This window comes from Solea senegalensis, linkage group LG6, assembly GCF_019176455.1.
Source record: "Solea senegalensis isolate Sse05_10M linkage group LG6, IFAPA_SoseM_1, whole genome shotgun sequence".
Taxonomy (NCBI): domain Eukaryota; kingdom Metazoa; phylum Chordata; class Actinopteri; order Pleuronectiformes; family Soleidae; genus Solea; species Solea senegalensis.
Window position 1 is genome coordinate 12,892,418 of NC_058026.1, and position 24,594 is coordinate 12,917,011.

General features: G+C 38.6%; 3 protein-coding genes across 4 annotated transcripts; 2 read left to right on the forward strand and 1 right to left on the reverse strand.

Annotated features, from left to right (window-relative positions):
• The first annotated feature begins 188 nt into the window (after positions 1 to 188).
• On the forward strand, positions 189 to 2,631 carry LOC122770868 (dynactin subunit 6-like). The gene is made up of 7 exons (XM_044028047.1): positions 189 to 287; positions 454 to 518; positions 651 to 756; positions 843 to 928; positions 1,371 to 1,418; positions 1,535 to 1,677; positions 2,355 to 2,631. The coding sequence occupies exons 1-7, from the start codon at positions 259 to 261 to the stop codon at positions 2,445 to 2,447; spliced, it is 570 nt and encodes a 189-aa protein (XP_043883982.1). The 5' UTR covers positions 189 to 258; the 3' UTR covers positions 2,448 to 2,631.
• On the reverse strand, positions 2,563 to 12,627 carry gtf2e2 (general transcription factor IIE, polypeptide 2, beta). Its single transcript, XM_044028046.1, has 8 exons — positions 12,437 to 12,627; positions 10,305 to 10,463; positions 5,200 to 5,282; positions 4,520 to 4,627; positions 4,061 to 4,243; positions 3,795 to 3,888; positions 3,592 to 3,707; positions 2,563 to 3,462 (listed from the first exon to the last, which is right to left on the reverse strand). The coding sequence occupies exons 2-8, from the start codon at positions 10,456 to 10,458 to the stop codon at positions 3,343 to 3,345; spliced, it is 858 nt and encodes a 285-aa protein (XP_043883981.1). The 5' UTR covers positions 10,459 to 10,463; positions 12,437 to 12,627; the 3' UTR covers positions 2,563 to 3,342.
• smim18 (small integral membrane protein 18) lies at positions 5,995 to 9,864 on the forward strand. 2 transcript variants are annotated; one of them, XM_044028049.1, is made up of 2 exons: positions 5,995 to 6,290; positions 8,782 to 9,864. In XM_044028049.1, the coding sequence occupies exon 2, from the start codon at positions 8,790 to 8,792 to the stop codon at positions 9,111 to 9,113; it is 324 nt and encodes a 107-aa protein (XP_043883984.1). In that variant the 5' UTR covers positions 5,995 to 6,290; positions 8,782 to 8,789; the 3' UTR covers positions 9,114 to 9,864. The 2 variants fall into 2 exon arrangements, with proteins under 2 accessions (XP_043883984.1, XP_043883983.1); XM_044028048.1 differs by having other exon boundaries at positions 6,001 to 6,290; positions 8,785 to 9,864.
• Positions 12,628 to 24,594: the final 11,967 nt, after the last annotated feature.

A 24,594-nucleotide genomic window follows, 5' to 3' on the forward strand; every position in this document is an offset into this window, starting at 1 on the left:
TGCAGTCATACATAGTTGATAAATATACAGTCAGTTTCCATACAGTCATCAATCATTATTATAACAAATTCAATAATTATTACCGATATGTACTGTAACATAACAGACAATGGAAGATTTCATACAATCTATTTTGACTAAATAATCGCTGCGATTCTTTTGACTGTGAAATCGCGCATGCGCACACGCTCACTGCGAGGCGTACTAATCAATGATCGAGTCCCTGACACCGCCTGTCATCGGATAACGTTTATCACAATGGCAGACAAACAAGGTGCCCAGAAGAGGTAATTTAAACTTTCAAATGTAATTTACGATTTTGCGTTACTTGCAATTTTAAAATACGAATAGACAGGCACAACGAGATCGCAATGAAGCTCGTTTAGATGGTTTATGGACAAGGCTAGCTAAGTAAGCTAACACCCCTGTTATCGTTCTTTCTGTTTTTTGCAGTGTCAAAATAGCCGCTGGAGCCGTTGTTTGTGTTGAAAGTGAAATCAGGGGAGACGTCACCATTGGTAAGACGTTTTGGTTTTTTTCTCACTGACCAGTAAATATTGCTGACTTAAGAGAAGTTGCTTATCTGAGTGGATGAATAAGTTAACTTTACTGTTTGTGAGTGTCCTAAACGACGCCCTGTGTCTCCTCAGGCCCTAGAACAGTGGTCCACCCAAAAGCTCGTATTATTGCGGAGGCAGGACCTATAGTGATTGGAGAAGGAAATCTGATCGAAGAGCAAGCTCTGATTATCAATAGGTAAATTGTACCCACATAGTGTCACTGATGTTTTGAGTTATTGTCTGCATCATTAAGTCCACTATCATTTCTGTTTGACCCTACAGTTACCCAGAAAACATCACACCTGATTCTGAGGTGGAACCAAAGACGATGACTATTGGCATCAACAATGTTTTTGAAGTTGGCTGTGGTATCCTTTTTTTGACCTGCAATATTTATTCTCAGTTCACTGAAAAAAAGTCACAGTCTGCTGCTGTGGTCCTTCCAGCTGCCTCAGTCCTATGTGTCATACATTCAGAGATGTTTTGATACTTAACTTTGTGGTTATTTGATGTATTGTTGCCTTTTATCAGTACACTGGTCATTCTCCCCTGACTTCTAGCATCAACAGGACATTTTGGCCCATAGAACAGCTGCTCACTGGATATTTTCTCTGTTTCAGACCACCTTTATGTACTATAGAGATGGATGTTTGAAAGTTCCTGTAGATTGGCAGTATTTGAAATACTCTTCTATCGAATGTGTGTGATAAAGAGGCTTGGATTTAATAATAGAGCAGGTGAGTCATGAGATTTGCCTGATTATGTCAAGCCAGCAGGAGCACGATATTTGCCTTAACGGACTACTTACAGTATCACAAGCCCTGAAGATTGGGGACAACAATGTGATAGAATCTAAAGGTGAGATCTTTGTGTTACTGTGTGGTTTTCAGTGCATGTTCATTCTTGTAAAGATGGTATTGGGTGATACTTGTGCACTCACTGACTGTAAAAATATCATCAACATTGTCTTCCAGCTGATGTTGGTCGGAACGTAATCCTCACCAGTGGCTGTATCATTGGAGCCTTTTGTCAGGTCAACACATGTGAGGTCATACCTGAGAACACGGTCATTTATGGCTCTGGATGTATGAGACGGGTGCAGACAGAGAGGCCACAGGTATGGACAAACACTTTAAATACATGGACTGACATTTTAAAATGATAATGAATACTCTAGGCTTGTGAGTAGCAGCACAAGCTCAAATTTGGGTTGTTTATTTTTTATGGCAAATGGAGCCTTTGACTTGTCAGACTGATTCAGCAATTTGTGAAAACCTAAGGGCTGAAGAGTACAACAGCAGTTACCACATTTTGTGACCCACATAGTCCATTAAAACAATCAGAAGTTCAAACTGAACTAGCATAAATTGAATATACTGAAGCATAACTAACAGTACTGCACAGCAGTTATATGATTTCACTAGGCATTTTCTTCCAGTCTGCTCAATTATTTCAGGTTGAGATAACATAATTCACAATGTGTTTTCAGTAGGAATGAGCCTACATAATATTCAGTAATGTTCTGATACTGGTCAAAACCATTGGATCCAAAAAAAACTGTCAGTATCAAGTATCATTTTGCAAATATAATTTAAAAATGGTATTGTCTGATACAGTCAGCAAGTAGATACCGATGGTTGCATCTTCTGATGATTGATTGGTGTCAGGCAATGAAAAGTGACATTAAGCCATCTCTAATTTTCGGATGTGTGTATCTGCCCCAATATCTTAAATTGAAAGCATAATCGAACACACCTTTGTGTACTTAACATTTTTGTTTTATTGCCTCCACAGCCCCAGACTCTTCAGCTGGACTTTCTGATGAGGATTTTGCCAAACTACCACCATTTAAAGAAAACTGTTAAAGCAGGTCACACTACAAGTTAAACCTGAGCGTTATAGTTTATAAGTTAAATAGTAAAGGGCTTTTAAAACAATATTAGCATTAGCGCTTGCTGAGAGGAAGCATGAATGTATATAATGGCACAACGTTTATCATATATTCTTCTCTTTCTCCTGTGCTAATGAACCGTTTTGTATGATTAATTAAATAACATTTAACCAGCTGAAACAGTGTGGACTTATTTATGGCCAGTATCAAAATATTTCTAATACTGCTGAAAGAATATACAGATTCATGTTTAAGAATATGTTTTATTTTATCTTCACTGATTCTTCAGTTTGAGAAATGAACTGCTATCAGAACTGTTGCTGGTATACTGTATGTATAACAACCACTCAGGCAGTATCCTGTAACAGTTATTTATTAAAACAAAACAATAAAACTGTAGTATTTTAAACCAATATGCCAGGGTTGCAGTAAATTAAAAATAATTCTTTAAATACATTTGAAATGTCCAAGATGTTTCAGGCTTGTAAAGAGATGAGTGTGATACACAACTTGTGTAGGTCCTAACAAAATGATGGGCAGTTGACATCAGCTAAGACCTGGTGCCCTTTAAAGTACAACCTTCTACACATTCACACACCCCTTGTTGATATATTATGTGAAATGAAAGAAAAAAGTATTTACACACTATAACTAACATTTTAACAGTAAGGTTACAGTGCCTCCAACAGGATGGCAAGAGCCCTCACTGTCCTCAATACTCTTTTCTTCCAGTGTCCTTTAGTCATCACTAACCAATAAACAAACTGAAAATGATTCCACAACACAGGTGGTTTACGCTCCATGTAATACAAGGTCACTGACCACTGAGAGGAGCGCCCAGAAAAGACAGAACCTTTTTTTGACAAAACCGACACCAATGAAATTGGGGCTTCAATTCTTTACAGGAACACCATCTGAATAATCCTCCAGGACTCCTGCCAAATGACTGTTGTGGGTCTTGAAGTGATTCTTCCTCTGCCCACTCTTCTTCTTCCTCTTTTGAACTGGTAACTGTAAAGAGCACAGACACATCAGCACCAATTATAATGCTTCATGAATGAAGTACAAAGTATCTTGTCACATATCTGTCAGAGCTCATTTGAATTTGTAACGTTAGAGGGATATCAACCAGACACCGACCACTTTCTTTGGTCCCATTTCTTGCATGGAGGTGATTCCTTGCTTCTTCAAGTACTCCTCGATTTTCTCTTCATCCATGGAATCAACTGGAACACTCCTCCACAGTTTCTGGAATTCTGTGTTTTATAGAAACAGTTTTTGAGACAGAAATACAAAAGATTGAGCTGTATCACAGCTGGCTGACAAAGCTGGCTAATTCTCACCTTCATCTACTACAAACTGGCAGTGTTTGTCATTGTAGAAAAGGATCTTTTTCTTGTCTGGTCTCGTCACAAAGATGATCTGATCCCCCAAAGCCTGCAAATGATCATGATGAGTGAATATCAAATAGATCCCTATTCTTTAACTTAGCACATAAACTATTTTACACAATACACTTAAGTACACACACACATACTTCCTGACATTATTTGATATAATTAACAGTATTAGGTGGTGTCTTTACATAGATGTACATATTATGCTTTACCTTAATAGCCTTGGCTGAGTTGGGTAGCCCCTCCTCTACATCATCTAGCAGCACTCCTCCCATGCCGAGCTGGTCATGTTTGTCCAGCAGCCTCAGTAAAGCTTTCTTGTCCTTTAGGTTGTATTTGGGCTTGAAGCCATATGTTCCATCCCGTACATCAATTTTCGGATTGCTGACCAAGGCCTGGTATTGGCAGGGATATAAACAGTTGTGACCTCCAACTTATAAGTCTCTAGTTAATTTGCAAACCAGCTGGGAGATATATCCACACTATTATGACAATTAAAATAAATAGAATGAGTTATAAACTTACATTTTACAAGATTAATACATACAAGTATGTTTTTTATTCAGGTTATGTGATAACATAACATTCCCCGACCTACCCACACATTCGACATTGTGTGGGTAGGTCGGGGTAAATAATAAATAAAGAAGTTGTAGAATATAAAAACACACCTCATTTATGAGCCACTGCTTCTGTTTCAAACTGATGTCAAGAAGCTTGGTCTCATCCAGAATCTCATCTATGGTCAAGAAGTGTGTATCACCATTCTGGTGCCTTGTCTAAGAGGACAGAGTAACAGAAGGAAAACACTTCAACAAAGTTAGCAGTATTAAATCATCCTTATGATAATTACATTTAGAAGAAACACCTCGAACAGCATTTTCTGTTTACATTTTGTGATCTTGTGCCTCTCATCCAACTGTATTTAACAGTGTTGGAAACAATTTAACAGATGGCACAAAAAGGCACACATTCAAAAAAAATCTGTCAAGTCGAGAGCGAGTCCTGCAGTGAGGGATGAGTCAGACTGTTAGTGTGAGAGCCTTGCTGCCTCTTTGTACAGCCAAAGCATGATGAACAAGCCGTTTTTCATACCAAAAGAAAGACCAGGGACCAAATGTTGCTTGGCAGACACAAATGACTCGCATGGTTGACACAATAGGCAAGTTTTTAAAGAGCTTTGATGGAGAGGACAACATAGTAAAGCATTTGTGTGGGAAGCTACTGCAAGAGTTTAAATCAGCTTGGAGGCTGGCATGTCTAAAACAGTGCTTGAGTTATGAAATTTAGAGACTATTAACTAAATTACTCATTTCTAAATGTGTAAGACAAATGGTGTACGGAGGCTTACCTTCATATAATTCACAATCTTGGCCAAGCACCCAAATTTGTACCCAGAGCTTGTCTTAATGTTAATGCTGCCATTACTAGACTCTGGAAAAAAAGAATAAGAACAACATTTTTCATAATGGTATACAACAGTTTGGAAATACAGGAGGCTCACTTATCTGAAGAAAAAAAACAAAAAAACAGCTGACATGGCTTTCATGATTGTGTACATGTAATCAAACCATCAACTAGGTCATAAAAAAATCTGTCAAAAATTTGAATTTGCAAATTCTAATTTTTAAATGTTTTCTGATTCAAAAAAGTATTTGAAGCCAACATCATTCTTGCATTATTCCTAAGGTAAATGCAATTTTTAAAAATATGAAAAAAGCTATTGTGTTCATATGCATGACACAACAATAAATTGGTGTGTTACATAGGACAACAATTGTTTCTGTTTCAGTTTTTAGAGGATAAACCTCGCTCTTACTCTTATTTATTGTTAATTCTGGCCTTTTAAACTGATTTTTTTCCTAAAAAATATACAGAATATCACCTGCCTGATCCTGGAAAGGAACAACATAATATTAATAAAAATACTGCAGGCATGGTTAATGAGCATCATTTTGATAAGATTGATTTTGAAGTCCAGTCAGCTGGTCCTTCTTTGTTAGGAGTCTAATTATGCTGCTCCCCCCAGGATACTGTCTGAGGCCTGGAGCTGATCAACACTCGCCAATCACGGCTGAAAACAGACACTGAATCATGAATGATTCATAGCGTAGGCGGGAGCTTCTGTTGCTGTAAGCTGCACTGTGGGTAGGACGCTGAAACTGTGACAGGCTGGTTAACGAACGGTGCAGAGGCAGGGCTACAAGAAAAGAGCCAATGATGGAGAGATGCCCGTGCTGTTCAGCGGAGACATTACAAGCTGCAAGGAGTGGTGGAGGAGCAAGGGAGTGCACGGCTGGAAGTGCATGAGAGAAGGAAAACGGGTCAAGTAGCGAACGCTGGGGAGGGAGAGAGTGGAAGACGGAGACATAGGTGGAGCTTCAGAAAGAGGAGAGTGCATCTGTAGCCTTGCATCTTTGAAAGACTGACCCAGACACATCGGTGAGTCTGCATTTTTTTTCAGGATAGCATCCTTAGATTAATGTATGCAATTGTTTAACAGATCATAACAACCCACAGCATGAATAAAAGCTGCAGGCTGTTTTTAGTCTGACTGTGTGGGTGTTTTGGGTGAATAATCAACATTTACTGGGTAAAGCATACATCTGAAATGCAACAGAACTACAACAAAAAATCTATAGAAAAATATGACTGCAGTAAGATCTTTACAAAGGCTGTTGTTACATTTCAGGCAAAGAATGAGCTAACATGCAGTGGTTCAACTGAATGAGGCTCTGTCTGTTTGTACTCACTTAAATAGTAAGCATCAGGAACTGTGTTGCCGCCTCTATGTCTGTGTGTGTACTTATGTGCATCATGTCAGTATTGACCTGTGCATTTTACTAAAACACAAGACAAATCACCAAGGCACTGACAGCACTGAAGAGAAGAAGCATTAGAAGATCATTTGTGGTGTTTGTGTGTAGTACTGTAGCCAGAGTACAATATCTAATCCAATCATCACCTTTAATAGCTTGGATGGGGTGGGGCTCATATCGGCCACAGTATGGGATTTTATCAGAAAAGGTGAAATAATAATTTCAATAATTCACCAATTTTTGATTTGAACATGGCTGATGGAATAAGAATAAATAAATAAATAACCACAGTGATGGCATTCCCCACATTAATGTGGATATAATTTCATAAGATATGATGGGCACCAGTGCAAGATTCTAATTTGGAAACTTTTGTTGATCACTTGAGTCAACTACAACACCAGCTTATCACATTTCAGTTTCAAGTCTCACGGAAAACAAAACTGTACCACCTTGACCTACAACATCTTTTCAAAGTATGCGTTATACACAGTAAGACCACTCGCATTCGTCTCAGGAAGGCATGCACAAAAGTGAAAAAAAAACATTATGCATACTCCTTTCAGCATTTGTCTCAGGTAATCTGGGTCAGCTGCCTTGGACTCAGTAAATAAATAATATAAAATGTCTCTGAGTGTGGGCGTGTGTTTGTGTGTGTATCTTTAAAACATGTACAGCGTGTTCTAGTGTGTGAGAGCAGTGGCATGCTGATGATTTAAAATGGTTGGTGCAAGTTAAAAGTGTGAATGTAGCACAGAGAAAGAAAAACTGTCTGACAAGCACACTCCATGACATTTCTTTACTATAATTTCTTAACAAATATTATTATTAACAATAATAATAATAATAATAATAATAATAATAACAAACCATACATTTTGATGTATGAAATGTTTAAATTGGCTGAAAAATGTAGAAGATAGCGACCACTGATAATGACATAATAATAAAATATTGTGGAAATGCTGACAAAGTATTCCCAACAAATGAAAACACTAAAGCCCAAAATAATGGTGTTTTAAAGATGTGATTTAAATAGAATCTGAAAGCCTTTTCTCCTCACAAGGGTCATTCAAATCAATGTTGAGGAGCCCTGAGGCCTCGGGGGCCTCGGGGGCCTTGGGACCAACAACAGACCCTCACATGATGATCTAAGACTAAAAGGTCGTATGGGGTCAACATTTCTGCAACGAAGCTTGTGGCAACAACCATAGAAGCTTTACAAGTGATCAGTAAAATCTTAAAAATCTATTCTAAAAGTACAGTCAGTCAGTGGAAAGAAGCCAGGACAAGGATGATGTGATGTTATATGTCTATTAAAACCAGTAAGAAGGCTGGTTGTGAAGATGCTGAGCTCTGAACCATAAATTTTAACCTTGTGGTACATAACAGGTGATCCAGGCTGTAGGAGACATGTGATCACCTATGGTAACACAGTAGGTTCTATTTAAAAGACCGATAAAACCAACCAAGTGTACTACTCTCGACACCCACCCAGGTTTTAAGAATCTTAAGGTCTTAAGAATTACACTCTTTTTGTTCTAACCCTTGAGCCTAGCATTGCAAACCCGACCAAGATGCCACATTTCACTGTGCACCCATCCTATCTATTTATGCTCTGAGCAGATGGCCTCAGTGGGGTTTGTGCTCTTTAGCAATATAACCTTTTGGTCTAATAACACATTTCTGTACTGACAGATGTGGGCGCAGGTTTATTTTGTGAACATCTTGACACTCTAGTTTATCTTTTGACAACTTGATAGCCTATTACTGGTACTGAATGGATGTATTATGTGATTATACTACTACCATCATCACATTGCAGCAAACTAGCTGATAGAGGCAATTATGATTTTAAGGGAAGGAAATGTTGTTTGTGGTCTCCATTTTGGTCTCCATTGAGGCCATTTCCTTTATATACAGCCAATTAGTGGTGCATATCATCAATAGCTACATATATTTTGAAGCAACTACAAAACCCAGTCCACCACAATTATGTAAAGTAGTAGTATAACCTTTACTTTTCAATTTGCCACCATCACCTAGAATTTAAATAAAGAAACACATGAACTAACATTAAAAATCATCTTTCTCTCTGTTTTGTTGCTTCCAAGCAGAAACTATGGCCAACATCAACGCCACTGTACATCCAAGTAATCCCCCATGGCACCAAGAGGCGGCCTCTCTTTCCCACATCTCCTTGCAGGTCCAGGAAGTCTACCCCTTCCATGATGGCTGGAATGTGGCATGCTTCGTCATCCTTCTGCTCTTTATCCTCACTGTCCTGTCTCTGGCTGCCTTGGCCGTGCTCTATGAGCTACTTGACTGTGGGTGCTGTGCCAAAGGGAAGACCCATCACCAGCTACAGGAGGAGGGGCCAGGAAGCTGCAGCAAGCTCATGACAGGCATTTGCAAGGAACCAGAATCTTATACTGAGGTGGTGTAAAAGCAAAGTAGGAATTCAGGTGTCATTAGTGAGCTGGGGATTCAAACAGCACCAAACCCTGATGCCCTGAGAAATGAACTTCCAAAATGATGTAGTGGTCCAGTTACTCACAGTTTAACATATGCATAAGGAACAGAAAAGTCAACAGAACAATTTTAAAGAGGAGGGGGGCAGTTTTTCACTGACTGGGAGTAAGCCTACAATTTCATTTATGAGGACATGTTCACTAATATCTACATTCACTAACCCTTAATGTAGAGGGCAGACCTTCAGCGCCATATTTTATAACAGAAATAATGAAGAGAAATAGAGAGTGCCACAGAAGAAACAAATAAACAAAAAAACAATGTGGCAAAAACGGTTATAGAAAGGTTTTCATTGAAGTGGCACATTTTTGCTTTGTGTCCTCCCCCACCCCCGAGTTCTCTTCTTCAACATTTGCCCTGTGAGTACAATGTATACAATCACTGGATACAAGTGAGCATCTATGAGAAATGGTAACATGTTATTGTCCATATCAACACATTTTAATTTTTGTTTCCCAGGGGGCCAGTCAGCACCACAAAAAGCCTGTTTCTCTGTTCTTTAGTAAATTGTGTGCCAATGCTGTCAACACTGTAATACTATGATGATAAATGACACATGACACTTGGTTGCTGCACAGTCTTGTACTTTATCGTGTCTATTTGAGGGACAATGTATAATTTTATGCCTTACCACAAAATATCTAATAAATTATCACTTAATTGTGTACCCGATTTCTTCTTTCTTCTAAAATGAGCAGGTGGGTCTGCTATGCCAAACGTCATGCAACAAAAGGCTACTAGTAAAAAAAGTTGTATTTTTCCATTCACAAAAGAGACTTACAATACAACATGGCAATAATCTTTTTGGGTGTTTGTCAAAATCATTTAATTTATTTACTGCAAGCTATTCTGTTCATTTAAACAAGTAAAATGGTGCCTGTACCCATTCCCTTGCATTTCTTATCTAAAGAATGTCAAAGATGACACTGCACACACTGGTGTTATACAGTATATATTAGCTAAAATAAATGAGAGGACAATCAACCCGAGTTGCAGATTAATTTAGTAATTAATTAATAATCAACTGATGAAATAATAATAATAATAATAATAATAATAATAATAATAATAATAATCATCATCATCTTTGAAGGCCTTCACTTACCAGCATTGTGTTTGGATGCTGAGGAGCCCTCCTTCTCAGTTCTGGGCTTCTTCTTCTTGTGTGATCCAGAGTCTATTGGTGCATGTCTCTTCTCCAAAGAACTGGACAGTTTTTTCTTGAACAGCTCACTCTCCCTCAGTAAGGCTGGATCCATCCCGGCTGACAGGGCACAAATACGATTTTTGATTAATACTGCATAAAAGACAATTCAGCAAAGCTGACAGAGATGTTAGTGTAATTCATTAACTTTTCAAATAAATCAGTCACGGATGGCTGCCTTCTGTATAACACACAAAAAAGAATCAAGAAACCAGGAGAGTTAACTGTTGCATATCAATACAGAAGCAACCACTGTTGACATGGTTTGTGCTAAGTTTATATTGCTCTACACGTCTATTGACATGTCTGTATTAATTGATTTGGGGACTGTGCAGAAAAATTAGGCGCCACCGACTACCGTGCCCCTAAGTAGAGGTTGACCTATATGGACTTTCTATAGCCTACGCCGATCTTTATACCGCACCAGTGACCTTGCTTGTTAGCATTGAGTCAACAATGCTAACCACCGCACTACAGTGTAAAACCTAGATGTTTCTGTGTAACACCAGTGGTTCTCAAATGGAGGTTTTATGACATGCTGCTGGGGGGTCCATGAAAAATTTCAAGATGCATGCAGATCTATTAAAATTACCATTTTTTACAGCAGTTGGCATCTATAATCATGAACAGGGTTTTTTTTCTAGAAAAATAGATAAATAAAAAGCACCAAGCTACTAACGAAGAGGGGATGTGAAAATGTGTTATTATTAATTATTATAAAATTGCAGTGCCTTGCACTGTACCATTTTACTGGTACCACAAGGGAAGGGTGCCAAAAATGGAAAGGTTGGTGCCAATCCCAGCTGACAGTGCAAAAGACAGGGTACACCCTAGGCAGGTCACCAAAGACAAACAACCATTAATTCAATAATGAGGTGGGACATGTCGGAGAAACTGGAGAACTTGGAGAAAACCCACGCACCAGGACGTGAACCAGCAACCTTCTTGCTGTGGGGCAACATTGCTAGCTGAATCCAGATGGGACTCCTTTCTGCTTCCACCTAATAGGATGGCCACAGCAGATCATCTGCCTCCCTTTCAATTGTTTTCAGTGATCGGCATATTGGGATTATTTGCCTTTAATGTGATGCGCTTTGGTCTTTATACAATATTAATAATCATCATCATGATGATGGTCTGAATGAAACTTATAAGCAGTTGTTTAAGTACTCTGCATCATAATACGACTATGAAGACAACAACCATTAAGTATCTTATTTGAAAAGTTAATGAATTACACTAACATCTTAAGAAATATTGACATGATTTATATTGTGATGCATATCAATATTGAATGATGTAAAAAAAAATATATATATATATATGTTTTTCATTATTAGATTAGAATTATTTCCATATCGTCCAGCTGTACCTCCAACACATTTTCTCTATGGTTCTTCTAATGACTTCTGGCAGGCTGTACATTGAGACGTGTAATACTGTCCTCCACAGTTCAATAAAGGCATGTGAAATTCTCTACTACTGTTGCTCTTGCAATTCAGGTCAAGGCAGACAATGGTGGTGTCCACCTCCATTCATTCGTTCATATTTAAAGGCACTCCTTTTGAAAGACAGGTGGTCGTAGAAGAACATTAATTATAGGACAGGGTCCACTAACAATCAATTAACCCACAGGCCTTTTAAAGGGGTATGAAATATAGTTACCCAATTCCATTTGGTATATGAGGTTTTCTCTGAACTGTAACACTCGAAAACAGTCCTTAATGTAAACACTGTTGACTCAACTGAAAAACAACTGAACAAAGACGAAACGAGTCCCATAAACATAAAAGCTAACGTGGGGTTTACATTATAGTGTATAATGTTTTCAATGGAGCCTTGTTGCTTTGTCATGTTAATAAAACCAACCAAAATAACTACGACGAACGTAATCCCACTTCATTAAATGGCGCTTACTTCTCCATGTATTTCGATACGATAAGAAGTTAATTAAACGTAGTGACACAGTCAGACACTAGTTCGTTAGTTCACGCTAGCATTAGCTTAGCGATTTGTTCACCCGTTGCCTTTACCTTTCACTTTGTTCCTGTTCCAAGAGAAAGTGACGGGTTCGTCCAGCAGCAGGACTATCTAATCTTGGAGGACATAGGCCAGAAGGAAAATGTCTTCCTTCCGAAAACCACTGCTTTATCTAGAGAATTCAGTCACCGCTTGCTAACTAACTTCTAACGCAAAACATCTCTCACGCTGCGCTTCCGTTTCCTTGTTCGATTTGTCGGATATCGACAGCTCAGCCTTGGAAAACGTCGTCACTTACGTCACGATCATTTACACACAAAATACAAGAAAAGAAAATGTATAAAAGTCACAATATACGAGCACGTGGTTTGACTGGAAATAGTATTATGTCCGTATGATTAGTATTAAATCACTGTAACAATGTGTTTGTTCCATTTCCTGAACGAGCTGTTTATAGCGACACATTATATGGCATAATGGCGCCACTCACTGTCTCTTAAAGGTACTGCCTCCTCTAAAGTATTATAGATCTCCCAGTTCAATACGAAAGATTTCAACAGAGCAGGTCAACATTTAGAAAATATCAAACACAAGGTAGATAGAAACTATACAATAGATAAATAAAAAATGTTGGCAGTGTAAAGCATCATGGGACTGACATAAAACACCTGAAGTCTGTGACCACATTTGTAAAGCTAATGGTTCCACAGTTAATTCAAGATTCTTTATTGTCATTCCAACACATATTAGAACATGAGGTTCAAACGAAATTCCAGGTTCTACAGAACCCGGTCAGCCCAAACAATAAAAAGAACATTTTAAACTTAAAATATAAAATTTAAAAATGTAAATTTAAAAGTTTGAAATGAAAACCTATGGATAATACAGGCACAGCACATGAATAATGCTGAACTGTTTTTATTACTAATAAGAAAATATCTAAAATATAAAGCATGTAGCTTTTCAGTTTTCATTGTCCATTATTAGTTTTCATGTTCTTCGTTCTGTCTTATCCCTTATTTTTTCGAACACAGTATACTTTATAAAAGAGCCTAAATAAGAGCTAATGCTTTTGTTGGTGTAAACTAATCTCGTCTCATACCCACCATCTGTTCCTGGGCTGTGATAAGAAAAACTAGAGATGCTGAGATTAAACAATGTCTCAGTGTGATCTCTAGTGCGAGTGTGTTTGGGCACACAGGTCCATGGTTGAGCACATGTTATCCTCAGTCCCTGACAAGCACTAGTGCAGGAAACTCTGTGTGCAGGTACAGAGCAGCACAGAACATGAAAACAGGCATTAGCTCATGCAACTTTCAGATGTTCATGTGGATCATAGAACAAATTTGCATCTCAAAACTGCTGCTTAATGATTCAGCAGGCCAGTCAAAGAAGTGAGCCCACATGAATGATTCAATATGGGCTAGCCTAATTTTGGACCTAATCCATAATGAATGAATACACTGTTTAGTCATAGCACAGAGAGAATAGAAGAGAGACGGGAAAGATGTGGACATGGGAGTATGGCGTGACAAACGTGTTATATTCTGCCTTGAAAGGCAATAGCTTAGAATATCTTGTAAGTCGCGGAATAACCACTGAGCTTGAGTCAGGATTAGATTTGTTGAGCAATATCTATCTATCTATCTATCTATCTATCTATCTATCTATCTATCTATCTAAGGTATGCGAGTACTGCACTAGAGCTATAGACAAACATTGCAAATCCCTGAGGAGAAAATCTCTCCTCACATGCATGCGTGTCTGCATGTGTGTTCTAGCTGTCAGAATTCCTGGGCTTCACTGACAATCGAATGTCAGAGTTTCTGAACTGACAGTATCTCATGAACACACAAATACACATACACACAAACAAACACACAGGCAGACAGAGTCTCCCTGTCTCTTCCCTTTTCTTTGTCTTCGGTGTATTCACATGTATCAGGGTCAAACTGCTGCTGGACTCCAAACAGCAAAGAAAAAAAGAAAAAAAGGGAATGTCTGGAGTATGGTGCAAACTTTGTGTTATATACGTGTATATCTATATACATATATATGTATATATATATATACATAACACCATAACATAACATATACATAGAGAGAGAGAATGTATGCACATACAGTATGTGTAGGTGAGACAATATCATAGATATAGTTTGTTGGGATTGTTAGGTAACAATAGCCACAAGCAAACAAGGACTTACAGGGACAACACAGACAAACATGACTTTAAAAGGAATTTTAAATAAAAACTGCATGAGACATATTTAATACAAACTGATTATCTGATTGCAACTTGTAGCTCATATTCAGCACTGGAGGCACACTGATCACTCTATGCTCAATTGTACTTGAAGCTCAAAGCATAAAAGCAGCCCTACACCCAAGCTATAGTATTTGTTTATTCCAATTTTCAGGTCACCATCCTGCTTAGTTAATAATTAGTTAAGTTAATTAAAATGCCAAGAATACTGTCATTTAGAGGTATTTATAGCTAACAGCTTGTCAAGCGGGAGCTCTAATGTGTCTCTCAGTTGTATTCAATTAAATGGAGGAATGTGTCTGTGTCTGTATTTCTGAAGAACTGCTCATCCAGAAAACAATTGACCCTGTAGTTTTCTGGGTCCTAAGGGACACCCTTGGAAAGTGTGACATTAATTGAATAAGCGGTTTTCAAGAACACCGACAGACAGAGGGAGACACAGTCATAGATAGTTTGATATTGGCATGAAAGTAAAATCAAGATGTAAATAATTTATTTGATTAATTTCACAGTGGCACCTTGCATTATCAACCATTTTACCTTTGTTTAAGGTGTGTGAGCCAAGTGCTGCACTACTGAATCTGGAGATTCGGTGAGAGGCAGCTATTTTGAAATCTGACAGTAACCACAAGATGGCAGGAGAACAGCATCATATTCTGCTGCAGTCTGGTGAGTGACTCATCGAGCCAGAGGAGCTGCAGCCTCTCCAACAGACAGGAGGAGATAAAAACAGCCAAACCTGCCATATTGACCCCAGTCTCTTTGCTGCAGCTTATACTGCTAACCTTACCGAATAAAAAGCACATCCCAGCGGCAGAAGCATCCAGACATTCTTGTTAAAAATGAAATAGATGCGATCATGGGACTGAGCGTCTCTAATAGAGGAGTTGTACAGGTCTGACATGTTCTTTGGCTCTAAAGCAGGCCAGCAGGCTGTAGCTTTGTTCAGACTCCTTTTTTTTTGCACTCCCTCTCATGAAACGTTGCATTAAAGAAACAAATGTTCTGATTTTGACTGACTGGTGAGAAGTGCATCGGTCAAAAGCAGACAATCCCTTGCTAAAGCTGGCAATTTAAAAGAAAGAAGAGATGCCTCTTAAGGATTTTGAACAAGCTCACTTGCTGAGAGGTGGCTGGTGAGGCATCGTTATGTAAGACAGCAAAGATACTCAAGGATGAGACAGAGTTTTGTTGCAGAGGCAGTTTTTAAAGTATTCTGTGCTTTGCAGCAGAAATCGTGTCCCAGAATTGAGTCTTACTGGCTTGTGAATATGGGATGACGAACAACACTTTATGTAACTAGAAAAGGGGGGATTTTCATGGATGAGCAACAAGGGTTAAAGGCTCTCTTATCCTTTTCCAATGTTTCCTCTGAAACACACACACACACACACACACACACACGCACACAGCCACACACACACACACGTTTACCCGAAGTCCCCTGCTCCACTGGTTGACGAGTACACGCATACAAGCATACACATACACACACACATCACTGACCTCCACACCATCAGGTGTCATCATCCCCCCTATACAGAAGCTCAATACTCAGATTAACATTTGAAAACCAGGATTAGTTTACTCCTGCAGGGTTTGGACAGCACACACACGTTTCACCTGGCTGCGCTATGGCGCCCCGGTGTCACCCACACAACCACAGAGCACACATATGTGTTCTGGTGCAAGTACACACGCATGCATTTACATGAACAGGATATGAGTTATTTGCCATCTATTGATGAAATAGAAATTAATGTGTGCATATGTGTGTGTGTGTGTATGAGGACATTTTTGACCTTGTGAGGACATTTTGGCCGGTTGTCACCACATTATAGGGCTTTTTGAAGGTTAAGACTTGGTTATAGAGTTGGGTTTAAGGTTAGGTTAAGGGTTAAGGTTAGGAATTTAGTTATTATGGTTATGGTTAAGGTTAAAATTGGGTTTAGGACAGGGTTAGGCACTTAGTTATGGGTAAGGTGGCTAGGGAATCCATTATGTCTATGAGTGTCCTCACAACGAATGCTGGGCATATTTGTGTGTGTGTGTGTGCATGAATGATACACCCCTTGCCCTTTCCAAATGTCACTAAAGGGCCAACTCCTGAGAAGCGGGCCCATAATGTGGGCCCACATGTTTATGAGTGTGTTTGAGTGTGTGTTGGTGATAATCTCCACCGTTAAGCCCTTCAAAAAAAGAAAGAATAAAAGCAAGAAAGCATCATGCCCAAATGTCTGTGTTCACAGTCTATGTGTGTGTTAATGTGACTTGTGTATAACTCCCCATTCCCTATTTTCTTGTCGTATCTTTAATGATTACCATACAGTGCAGTTCACAAAGTCGTCGATACAACAACAGCTATTTACCACAAACTTTCAAAATGGCTTTTTCTCGGTGCATGATTTAGAGTTTATTTTTGATGGATGTTCATAAACAACTCACTTTCATTTAAAAAATAAGAAAGTCAATCCACAGTTGTGTCAGGCTTTCTAGTGTCACTCCATTACACAGACGGAAGGCTCACTTCTAATAGGGTTAGGGTTACGGTTTGTGGCAGATGTTGCTCTCCTATAAAGTAATTACTTCACATGTGTATGAAGGCACTTTCTTTTTTAGCTAATTAGATGATATAAATCACAGTTCATGTTTTCAGTCAAAATGTATTCCTTATCCATTTACCTCAAATGGACGTGAACACAAGTAAACCACAGTGCTTGCATGGAAAATTGTGATCACCATACAACCACATAGAGATTGAAGACGTGCTGTTTATCAAACAGCGCTTAATGTGATAATGTTTGCTTCTCATGGGGGCAATTTAATGGCACATAGCACATTTAGCCTGCTGGGAGAGTCCAAGACATAAAACAAGCATAAAACAATCAACAACTGCAGACAAAAATGTTGGATGTATTTTTTTACTGGTCCTTTTTTAATTGCTTTGTGTTTTTGTTTTTGGTTGGACAGTTGTGACAGTTTTTTTGTTTGTTGCTGACACCAGTATGGTGTCCAGACTTAAAGTTCAAGTTCAACAGTATAGTCAACACAAATAAAGTTTTCACTAAGTCAGAATTTAGTCAGAATAATTTAATGTTTTTTTGCACAGCAGATCAAACTACATACGTCAGATTTAGGAGCACCTGCTGTTCTTCTTATAAGCTTAAGTTTGACAACTAAAAAAAAACAACTAAAGTCCATTTAATGCTTTATTCCTGACACAATGGTGCAAATGTACAACGTTTAAAGTCAAACTCTGCAGGGGGCAGAGTGATGTGGCTCCTAACGGCAGGGGGTTGCATATATATTATCACATACAAAAAGAACTGTTTATATAACGGTTTCAGTGGCCATTTTCACTCACGGACAGAACCTATAATGACCTTGTTTTGAATTCTTACAAACTGCAAAAAAGATTGTCATTAGTAGAGCAGCAAAACTCCCACCACAGTGCCACATCACTATCAGAGGCAATGTTTAGGTTTAACAAGGGAAGAAAATGCATTTACAGTCATGTTGTTACATCATTAAAGAGACTGATGCGGCACAAATGGTTTAAAATGATGTTTAAAAGAAAACATCTTGCCTACAGTGCTGAGCTGTTTTATAAAATTACTGAGCTGCTAAATTTTAATGATGCTATGCTATAAATTTGCATCATATATAAATACACAGACAGAGAGAGAGAGAGAGAGAGAGAGAGGGAGTCCATACTGCTTTGAATGACTCAAGAGAATAGGGTAGTTGATACATGACATGACATATCATTAAATAAGGATAAGCGCCAATCACTCGTTAATATAACGACGGAAATCTTAGTTTCTGTGAAGCCGCTCAACTGTATCTGTTGTGGACTGACGTGCTGTCACGTATTCTTATTCTTATGTCATTATCATTGTGGCTTTCCAACTCGACTGGACCCTGTGGCAGCAGATGTCATGGGAACAGCAAAGGCCGTGTGTGTGTGTGTGTGTGTGTGTGTGAGTGTGTGTGTGTGTTACACAAGCATATTTGTGTGTGTTCCTGTGCTTAATTTATTCAGGAATTCCCCTGATATCAGCTGGCACACATTACTTTCCCAGCCTCTCTCATAATCCTCTTCCCTTTTCATAAGTGTTTCCCAGACAAAAATGGAAAGCTAACTGAGTAATGAAGGATACAAAGTGATACAATGCTCCACTTGCTTTCCCTCCACTAATGAAGCAAACAGGGTAGCTTGCGAGGCTGTTACGTGCCGCACAATGGACAATTTAATGGCCAAGTGCTTGTTGTGGTGGATCATTGTTTTTATATGAACAGATTACCTTTTTTTTTTTTTTTTCAAATTACAGCTGATGAAGCCATAACATAATCTGCTAAATGCAGCACACTTGAAAATGAAATTCTTTCCTGGAGCATTTAACCTCAGTATACCAGATGAACTGAAAAATACAGTAGTGTAGTATCGATTAGCTTTAAAGTTGCATTGATTGATTGATTGATTTATTGACATTTGACATAACCCCCTATAAACATGTCATAGCTAAAATGGCTTTTATTTGAAGACATGTTGTGTTTCTGCCCACTTTTTTTTTTAAATAAAATTTCTTTCTCTGCATTGAACCGATCCTCTACTTCTTAGAATTAGGAGCTGTGGGCAGCCACTGAGCAGCCTGGGGAGCAATGGGGGTTGGGTACCCCAGCCCTTGAACCTGGTGGGGACTCGAACTGGCAACCATCCGGGTACAAGCCAAGTTCCCATTCCACTTATGACTGATGGCTGATGACTGTAAGTCCGGCATTCATGCTCGTTTCATCAATATCTGTGATTGTTAACACACGTGATGTTCCACTGTGCTTAAACTGTAGCTGATTTTAATCTCGTTGTACACTGTATAATGACAATAAAGGTGATTCTGATGTCTGTCTCTAATTAGGTGCCCAGCACTAAATATTGCTGTCAGAAATGAGTTTAATAATAGGGGCAATGTTAAGGTGCATCATGTCCCTTCCATCTTCCCTCTTTTTACGTGTTGACATGCTGCTTACATTTGCTAATCACTAAAGTCATTAGGCCTCATCATCTGCAGACCACTGTCTGAATAAAGTCTCATGACATCCATCAAAGTAGATATTTCAGTTTGCATTGTACTGACTCACTAACCAAACCTACCACTCGAGCCATGCCACAAGCATTGCTAAAAATATCCCAACGGCTACAGCATGAAGACATTATTATTAATATGCAGTTATGATATTAATTGCAACATGGGCAGAGTGATGACTAACACCCAAAATATTTAGATCACCAGGAGAATGGTAATAGGAGCCTTGAGCATGCTGTTGCTTAATGAACACAACCACTGAAAGTTAGTGGTCTGGCCTGAGAGGGCGAATGTGGAGGATCAAGTGTTCTTCCATTTTGGGTGAGACTTAATGGTCAGTATGAGGAGATTTCATTTCTTTAAAAGGAACAGCATACATTAATTAACATGCTAATTTCATAAGGCATGTAAATGCACCAGATTTAGCCATTAAAGCTCATTTTAATTCGCAGTCCCAGCCTGTTATTGCCTGTGTCCGGCATTCCTCCCTCCTCCCACGCTCAGCTTCAACTCTCTTTATTGAGTCTTGTACTGAGTATATGCAGCTGTACATATTTCAGAAGACCACAATAACTACTTATTCACAGCTGTTTGGATGTGTGCATGCACGTCCACCAACATCCAACAGACACACAGTGTAAAAAAGGGGATTAACACATAAACAGACACGTACTCATGACACAGACAGACAAGAAAGATGAAAAATATCACGTGTTACTTCATGTACTTGGTTACTACCACCACCAAGCTTGATTTCATATACTGGACGTTTATTGCAGCAGAATAGAGGTATAGTTCACCATCTCACTCTTCATGGCTGAGTCTGGATGTGTGGGGTTGGCAGCACTGATATCTCAGTTGTGGGTATTACTAGTCTCTCTGGAGGGCTCCACCTGTAAACAAGTCACGCCACTGTCAGAGGAGAAGGTGAAGCCAACTGTGAGACATGGACAGCAGGGGATGCAGTGGGAACAGCACACTAATGAGAAAATAGAACAGAGGAGACACAAGATACATATTTAGGGGAAGCCATTTTCCAGGATTTTTTTTTAATTGATTACCCCTATAATAAGGAAGTCAAACTAAAAGCCGAAACATTGTAGGCTACTCCAACTTTGGTTGACGGAAACAAACTTTTAGCTGTGAAATAAAAACATTATACACAAGAGCAGACAAACAACAACAAAAAAAAGTATTGTTGATTGTATTGCCACTGCCTTTGAAAAGTTTGCTTGTGGTTTAAATGTAAAGTGATGTGATTTGAATGTAATGATAGGTTTGTAATTTTTGTCATTTTCCTCCACAAAATGACACACTCACATTTTTTTTTAGGTATCAATTATTTGAAGTAGGTGCAAATGTCAACCTTTTTCTCTTCACTGTATTCTCTTCAAGATCTATTACAGCTGGATACCCACAGTGGATGCGTGAGTAATGTGTCTGTGTTGCACATGGCACTGCCTGAAGAGCAAGTGAAGAGTAAAGAGTGTTTAAAAGTATAGTGTTATAATAATTTTCGATAACAATTTAGATTAGGGAACACATATTCACGATTAACTAGGTGCTCACTAACATGCATAGATAGCACACTAGCCCTTAATTAGTAATTATTAAGCACGGATTAACACTTTCACATTCTACATAACCTTATTCTACCTCAATTACGATATGAGTTATTATATTATTCCTGATTAAGGTGTTAATATGTGCTTAATAATTACTAATAAAGGTCTGGTATGTATGTTAGTAAGCACCTAATTAATGGTGAATATGTGTCAAATGCAAATCCTATATAAAACATAGCAGCTGACACATCCACTGTGTTCATGGTTTTCCTTCTATTATGCACGATCACCAAGTGTGCAACTCTCTGCCAAGAAGACAAGAAGCTCCCATTAGTGGGCCATTGGCCATTTCACAAAACATTATGTTTAAATCAAATTACACCATGAATTGTTCAAAAAGGTTTCCTGTTTTAGGGGCTGAACCAACCTGGACACAGCTCTGATGATTTATACTAAAACTGCAGGTACAAACTGAAGTTTTAAAGCGAGGCAGCTCCCACTCTCTCTATGTGTTCAATGTTGAATAATGCCTCTCATTTAGGAAATTTCACTTTAATCGGTTACAGATGAAAACAGGATTTTCTTGCACACTAATTTTACAAATACAATATCCACAGGCAGTTTAACAGTGCTCTTAGCAGGCGTACAGCAGTACAATGCATTTTTAATGCGCACATTGCACTTTTAAGTTTAACCCGCGCTGTGCACATTTTTCATTCATTTATTTATTTATTTTGGACAATCACATGTGTATCTCTGACTGCATAGCCAAAGGTTGCAATCATTGCATGGGTCTCAAGATTGAATGACAGGCAAATTCATCTTCAGACATTTACAGCAGTTTCCAAATAGTGACAATGATCACTCTTCAAGGCCCGATGTCGTGCACACTTTGTTATTGTATGAAAGAAAAAATTGTAAAATGACACTTTATCTCAGAGTTAAAAATAATTTAGGACGTGGCATTATTCACGTTGATTACAACTGCTGAAAGTCAGTACGTTCACATGCACAGTTTAATCGGGCTAAGGCCGTAGTCCGACTAAGACAGGCAACCGTACAACTTGCAGAGTCCGAGTATACGTGCGGAGGAGAAAATCAATTTACTAGCTGTGTACGTTTGACTGTGCCTCTGTAGGTGGTGCTATAAGCTAGTGCATATTGAATCAGTTTCCTGTTGACCTTTATGTCACAGAAAAAACAAACAGTGAACGGCGAGATGGATCGTACCGTGATTGTGTATGTTTGGTACCTGCTGTTCATGTTAATTGTGATAGAAATTAGATGGAGCATGGCTCTTGTGTTTGCTGTGTTGTCCACAGAAAGAGACCACCACTGTATGATTTCTGGCAACAGTACTAATGTTAACTAACTCTCCTTCTACTTCCAGGTCAAAGACCAGGAAACGCCAAGTCCAACTCCAGTCCGAGTATGCGCATACTGTACTGTGTATGCAGGAGTAATCAGACTATGAATCGCATTATCCAGGTATGTTAGTTCGACTAAGACTAGCTCGATTTTTTTTTACTGTATTAATGTCTTAGTCTGACTAAAATTGGACTTTCAACATACATTTCTTTCTACCAGAGTCCCTGGACACGTACACAGAAATGTAAAGTTGTTCAGTTGTTGATGATGATGTGACGTCAAGTGTCATTTCGTTATCATCTCATAGAGAAAAAGCCTTCATGTCAAACACTGAATCTTTAAGTTTAAACATTATCTTCTGGAACTTCAGATGATTCATAAGTCTATATCGTCATTTGTGTGAGTGTAGTGGTCTATAAGATATAACAATTAATCCTCTTTCCATCTAAGATGAATTTCTTACGGTAACTCTTGAGTATACTATACCTTTGTGTTGTTATTCATGTAAAACAATTAAAACTCCTCTCAAAAAATACACAGATATTCACTTTATGCACATATATTCATTATCTATGTAAGCGTTGGAATGGAATGTATGTATACATATATGTATACATATATATGTATATATCAATGCTCATGAACCTTCTTAAAATCAATCAAAGATTTAAGACATAATAATGAGGTGGAATTATTTATTGGCATACCTAATGATGATAGTTTAAAACTTTACTAAATTTTACAAATTGATTCTTAATTGTACAATCTAAATGCAAATTTAATTAATCACACACTAACTTGTTTCATTGTATCAATGAATTAATCAATTACAACTAAGCACCGACAAACTCTATAATTATTTCAGTGGCACATTTAAGCCTCAACACAAATTGCCCCCAAGGGACATAAACGATGTATTGAGTTGTTCTTAATGGAATTGAACTTGGCTGTTTGGGGTGGTGTTGTCTGTGTGGTAAAAACACTGCCCAATAGTCATCATGCGGAGGCAGAACCTCATTTTCGAAGCCACCTCGGGTTAAGGTTAGAGGTAAGATGTAAAATGTGGGAGGGTAAAAGGGTTGTTAATGCACAGACCTAACAAGCATACAGCCTGCCTGTGTGTGTTCATTACAGATTTTACTAACTAATGCAGCATATAACTAACCCACAGTCTTCTGTAGAGCAGGACCACAGACTTTGCACTCACATTATCCTCATCCCGTTTTTTCTGTCCAACAATGTGACCAACTGCAGCGTGACAAACAGCATGGTTATATGAAGATGAATCGTAATGAGATGAAAATTGTGTCCCTCTTTACACTTTGTATTTTTATTATGAGAAGATGCTGCGTGCCTTTAACAAGTGTGAGTGCAGGCGACCATCTCAATACGCTTGAATTTTGTATCTTTTGCCCTCATGCTAAAGACAGCTAACTTGGTTTTTGTCATTATTTATAATCACAATCATTGTCTCAGTGACTAAGTTAAGCAGTTGGAGGACAGGTTGGTATTGAGGCATGGTCATCCCGCTTCAGGCGTGGTCATCTAGTTGTGTCATTGGACTCCAGACAGGCATTTTCACAACTTCTGCTGCCTAAACGCCACTCACTCTCTGACTATTTTTTTTTTTCTTGAAACTCCCGTTTTTTAATGACTTTCACCTTAGCTTTCTTTGTGCGTCTCGTAGCGCCACCGTCTCTCTCTCTCTCTTTCTCTCACTGCCTCATTTCCTCACACACCAATCTTTTCAAAATCACTTCCTTGATTCACATCTTTGCCCTCCCCATTTATGAGCACTTTATTGAGAGGCAGAGAGGTGGCAGAAAAACAGACATAATTGCCTGCGGTGGTAAGTTATTGGAAAATGGATGAATTGCTTTCTTTGGGGAAGAGCTGCAAGAGTGCCAGGAATAAAGAAGCCTCCTTAA

Coding starts and splice junctions, on each gene's coding strand:
- gtf2e2 (XM_044028046.1), bottom strand. CDS start 10,458: ATGGATCCAGCCTTACTGAGGGAGAGTGAGCTGTTCAAGAAAAAACTG. Junction 4,244..4,519: donor AGCAGTGGCTCATAAATGAG/GTGTGTTTTTAT, acceptor TGCCAATACCAG/GCCTTGGTCAGCAATCCGAA. Junction 3,708..3,794: donor CCAGTTTGTAGTAGATGAAG/GTGAGAATTAGC, acceptor TATAAAACACAG/AATTCCAGAAACTGTGGAGG.
- LOC122770868 (XM_044028047.1), top strand. CDS start 259: ATGGCAGACAAACAAGGTGCCCAGAAGAG. Junction 519..650: donor CAGGGGAGACGTCACCATTG/GTAAGACGTTTT, acceptor GTGTCTCCTCAG/GCCCTAGAACAGTGGTCCAC. Junction 929..1,370: donor TGTTTTTGAAGTTGGCTGTG/GTATCCTTTTTT, acceptor GACTACTTACAG/TATCACAAGCCCTGAAGATT.
- smim18 (XM_044028049.1), top strand. CDS start 8,790: ATGGCCAACATCAACGCCACTGTACATCCAAGTAATCCCCCATGGCAC.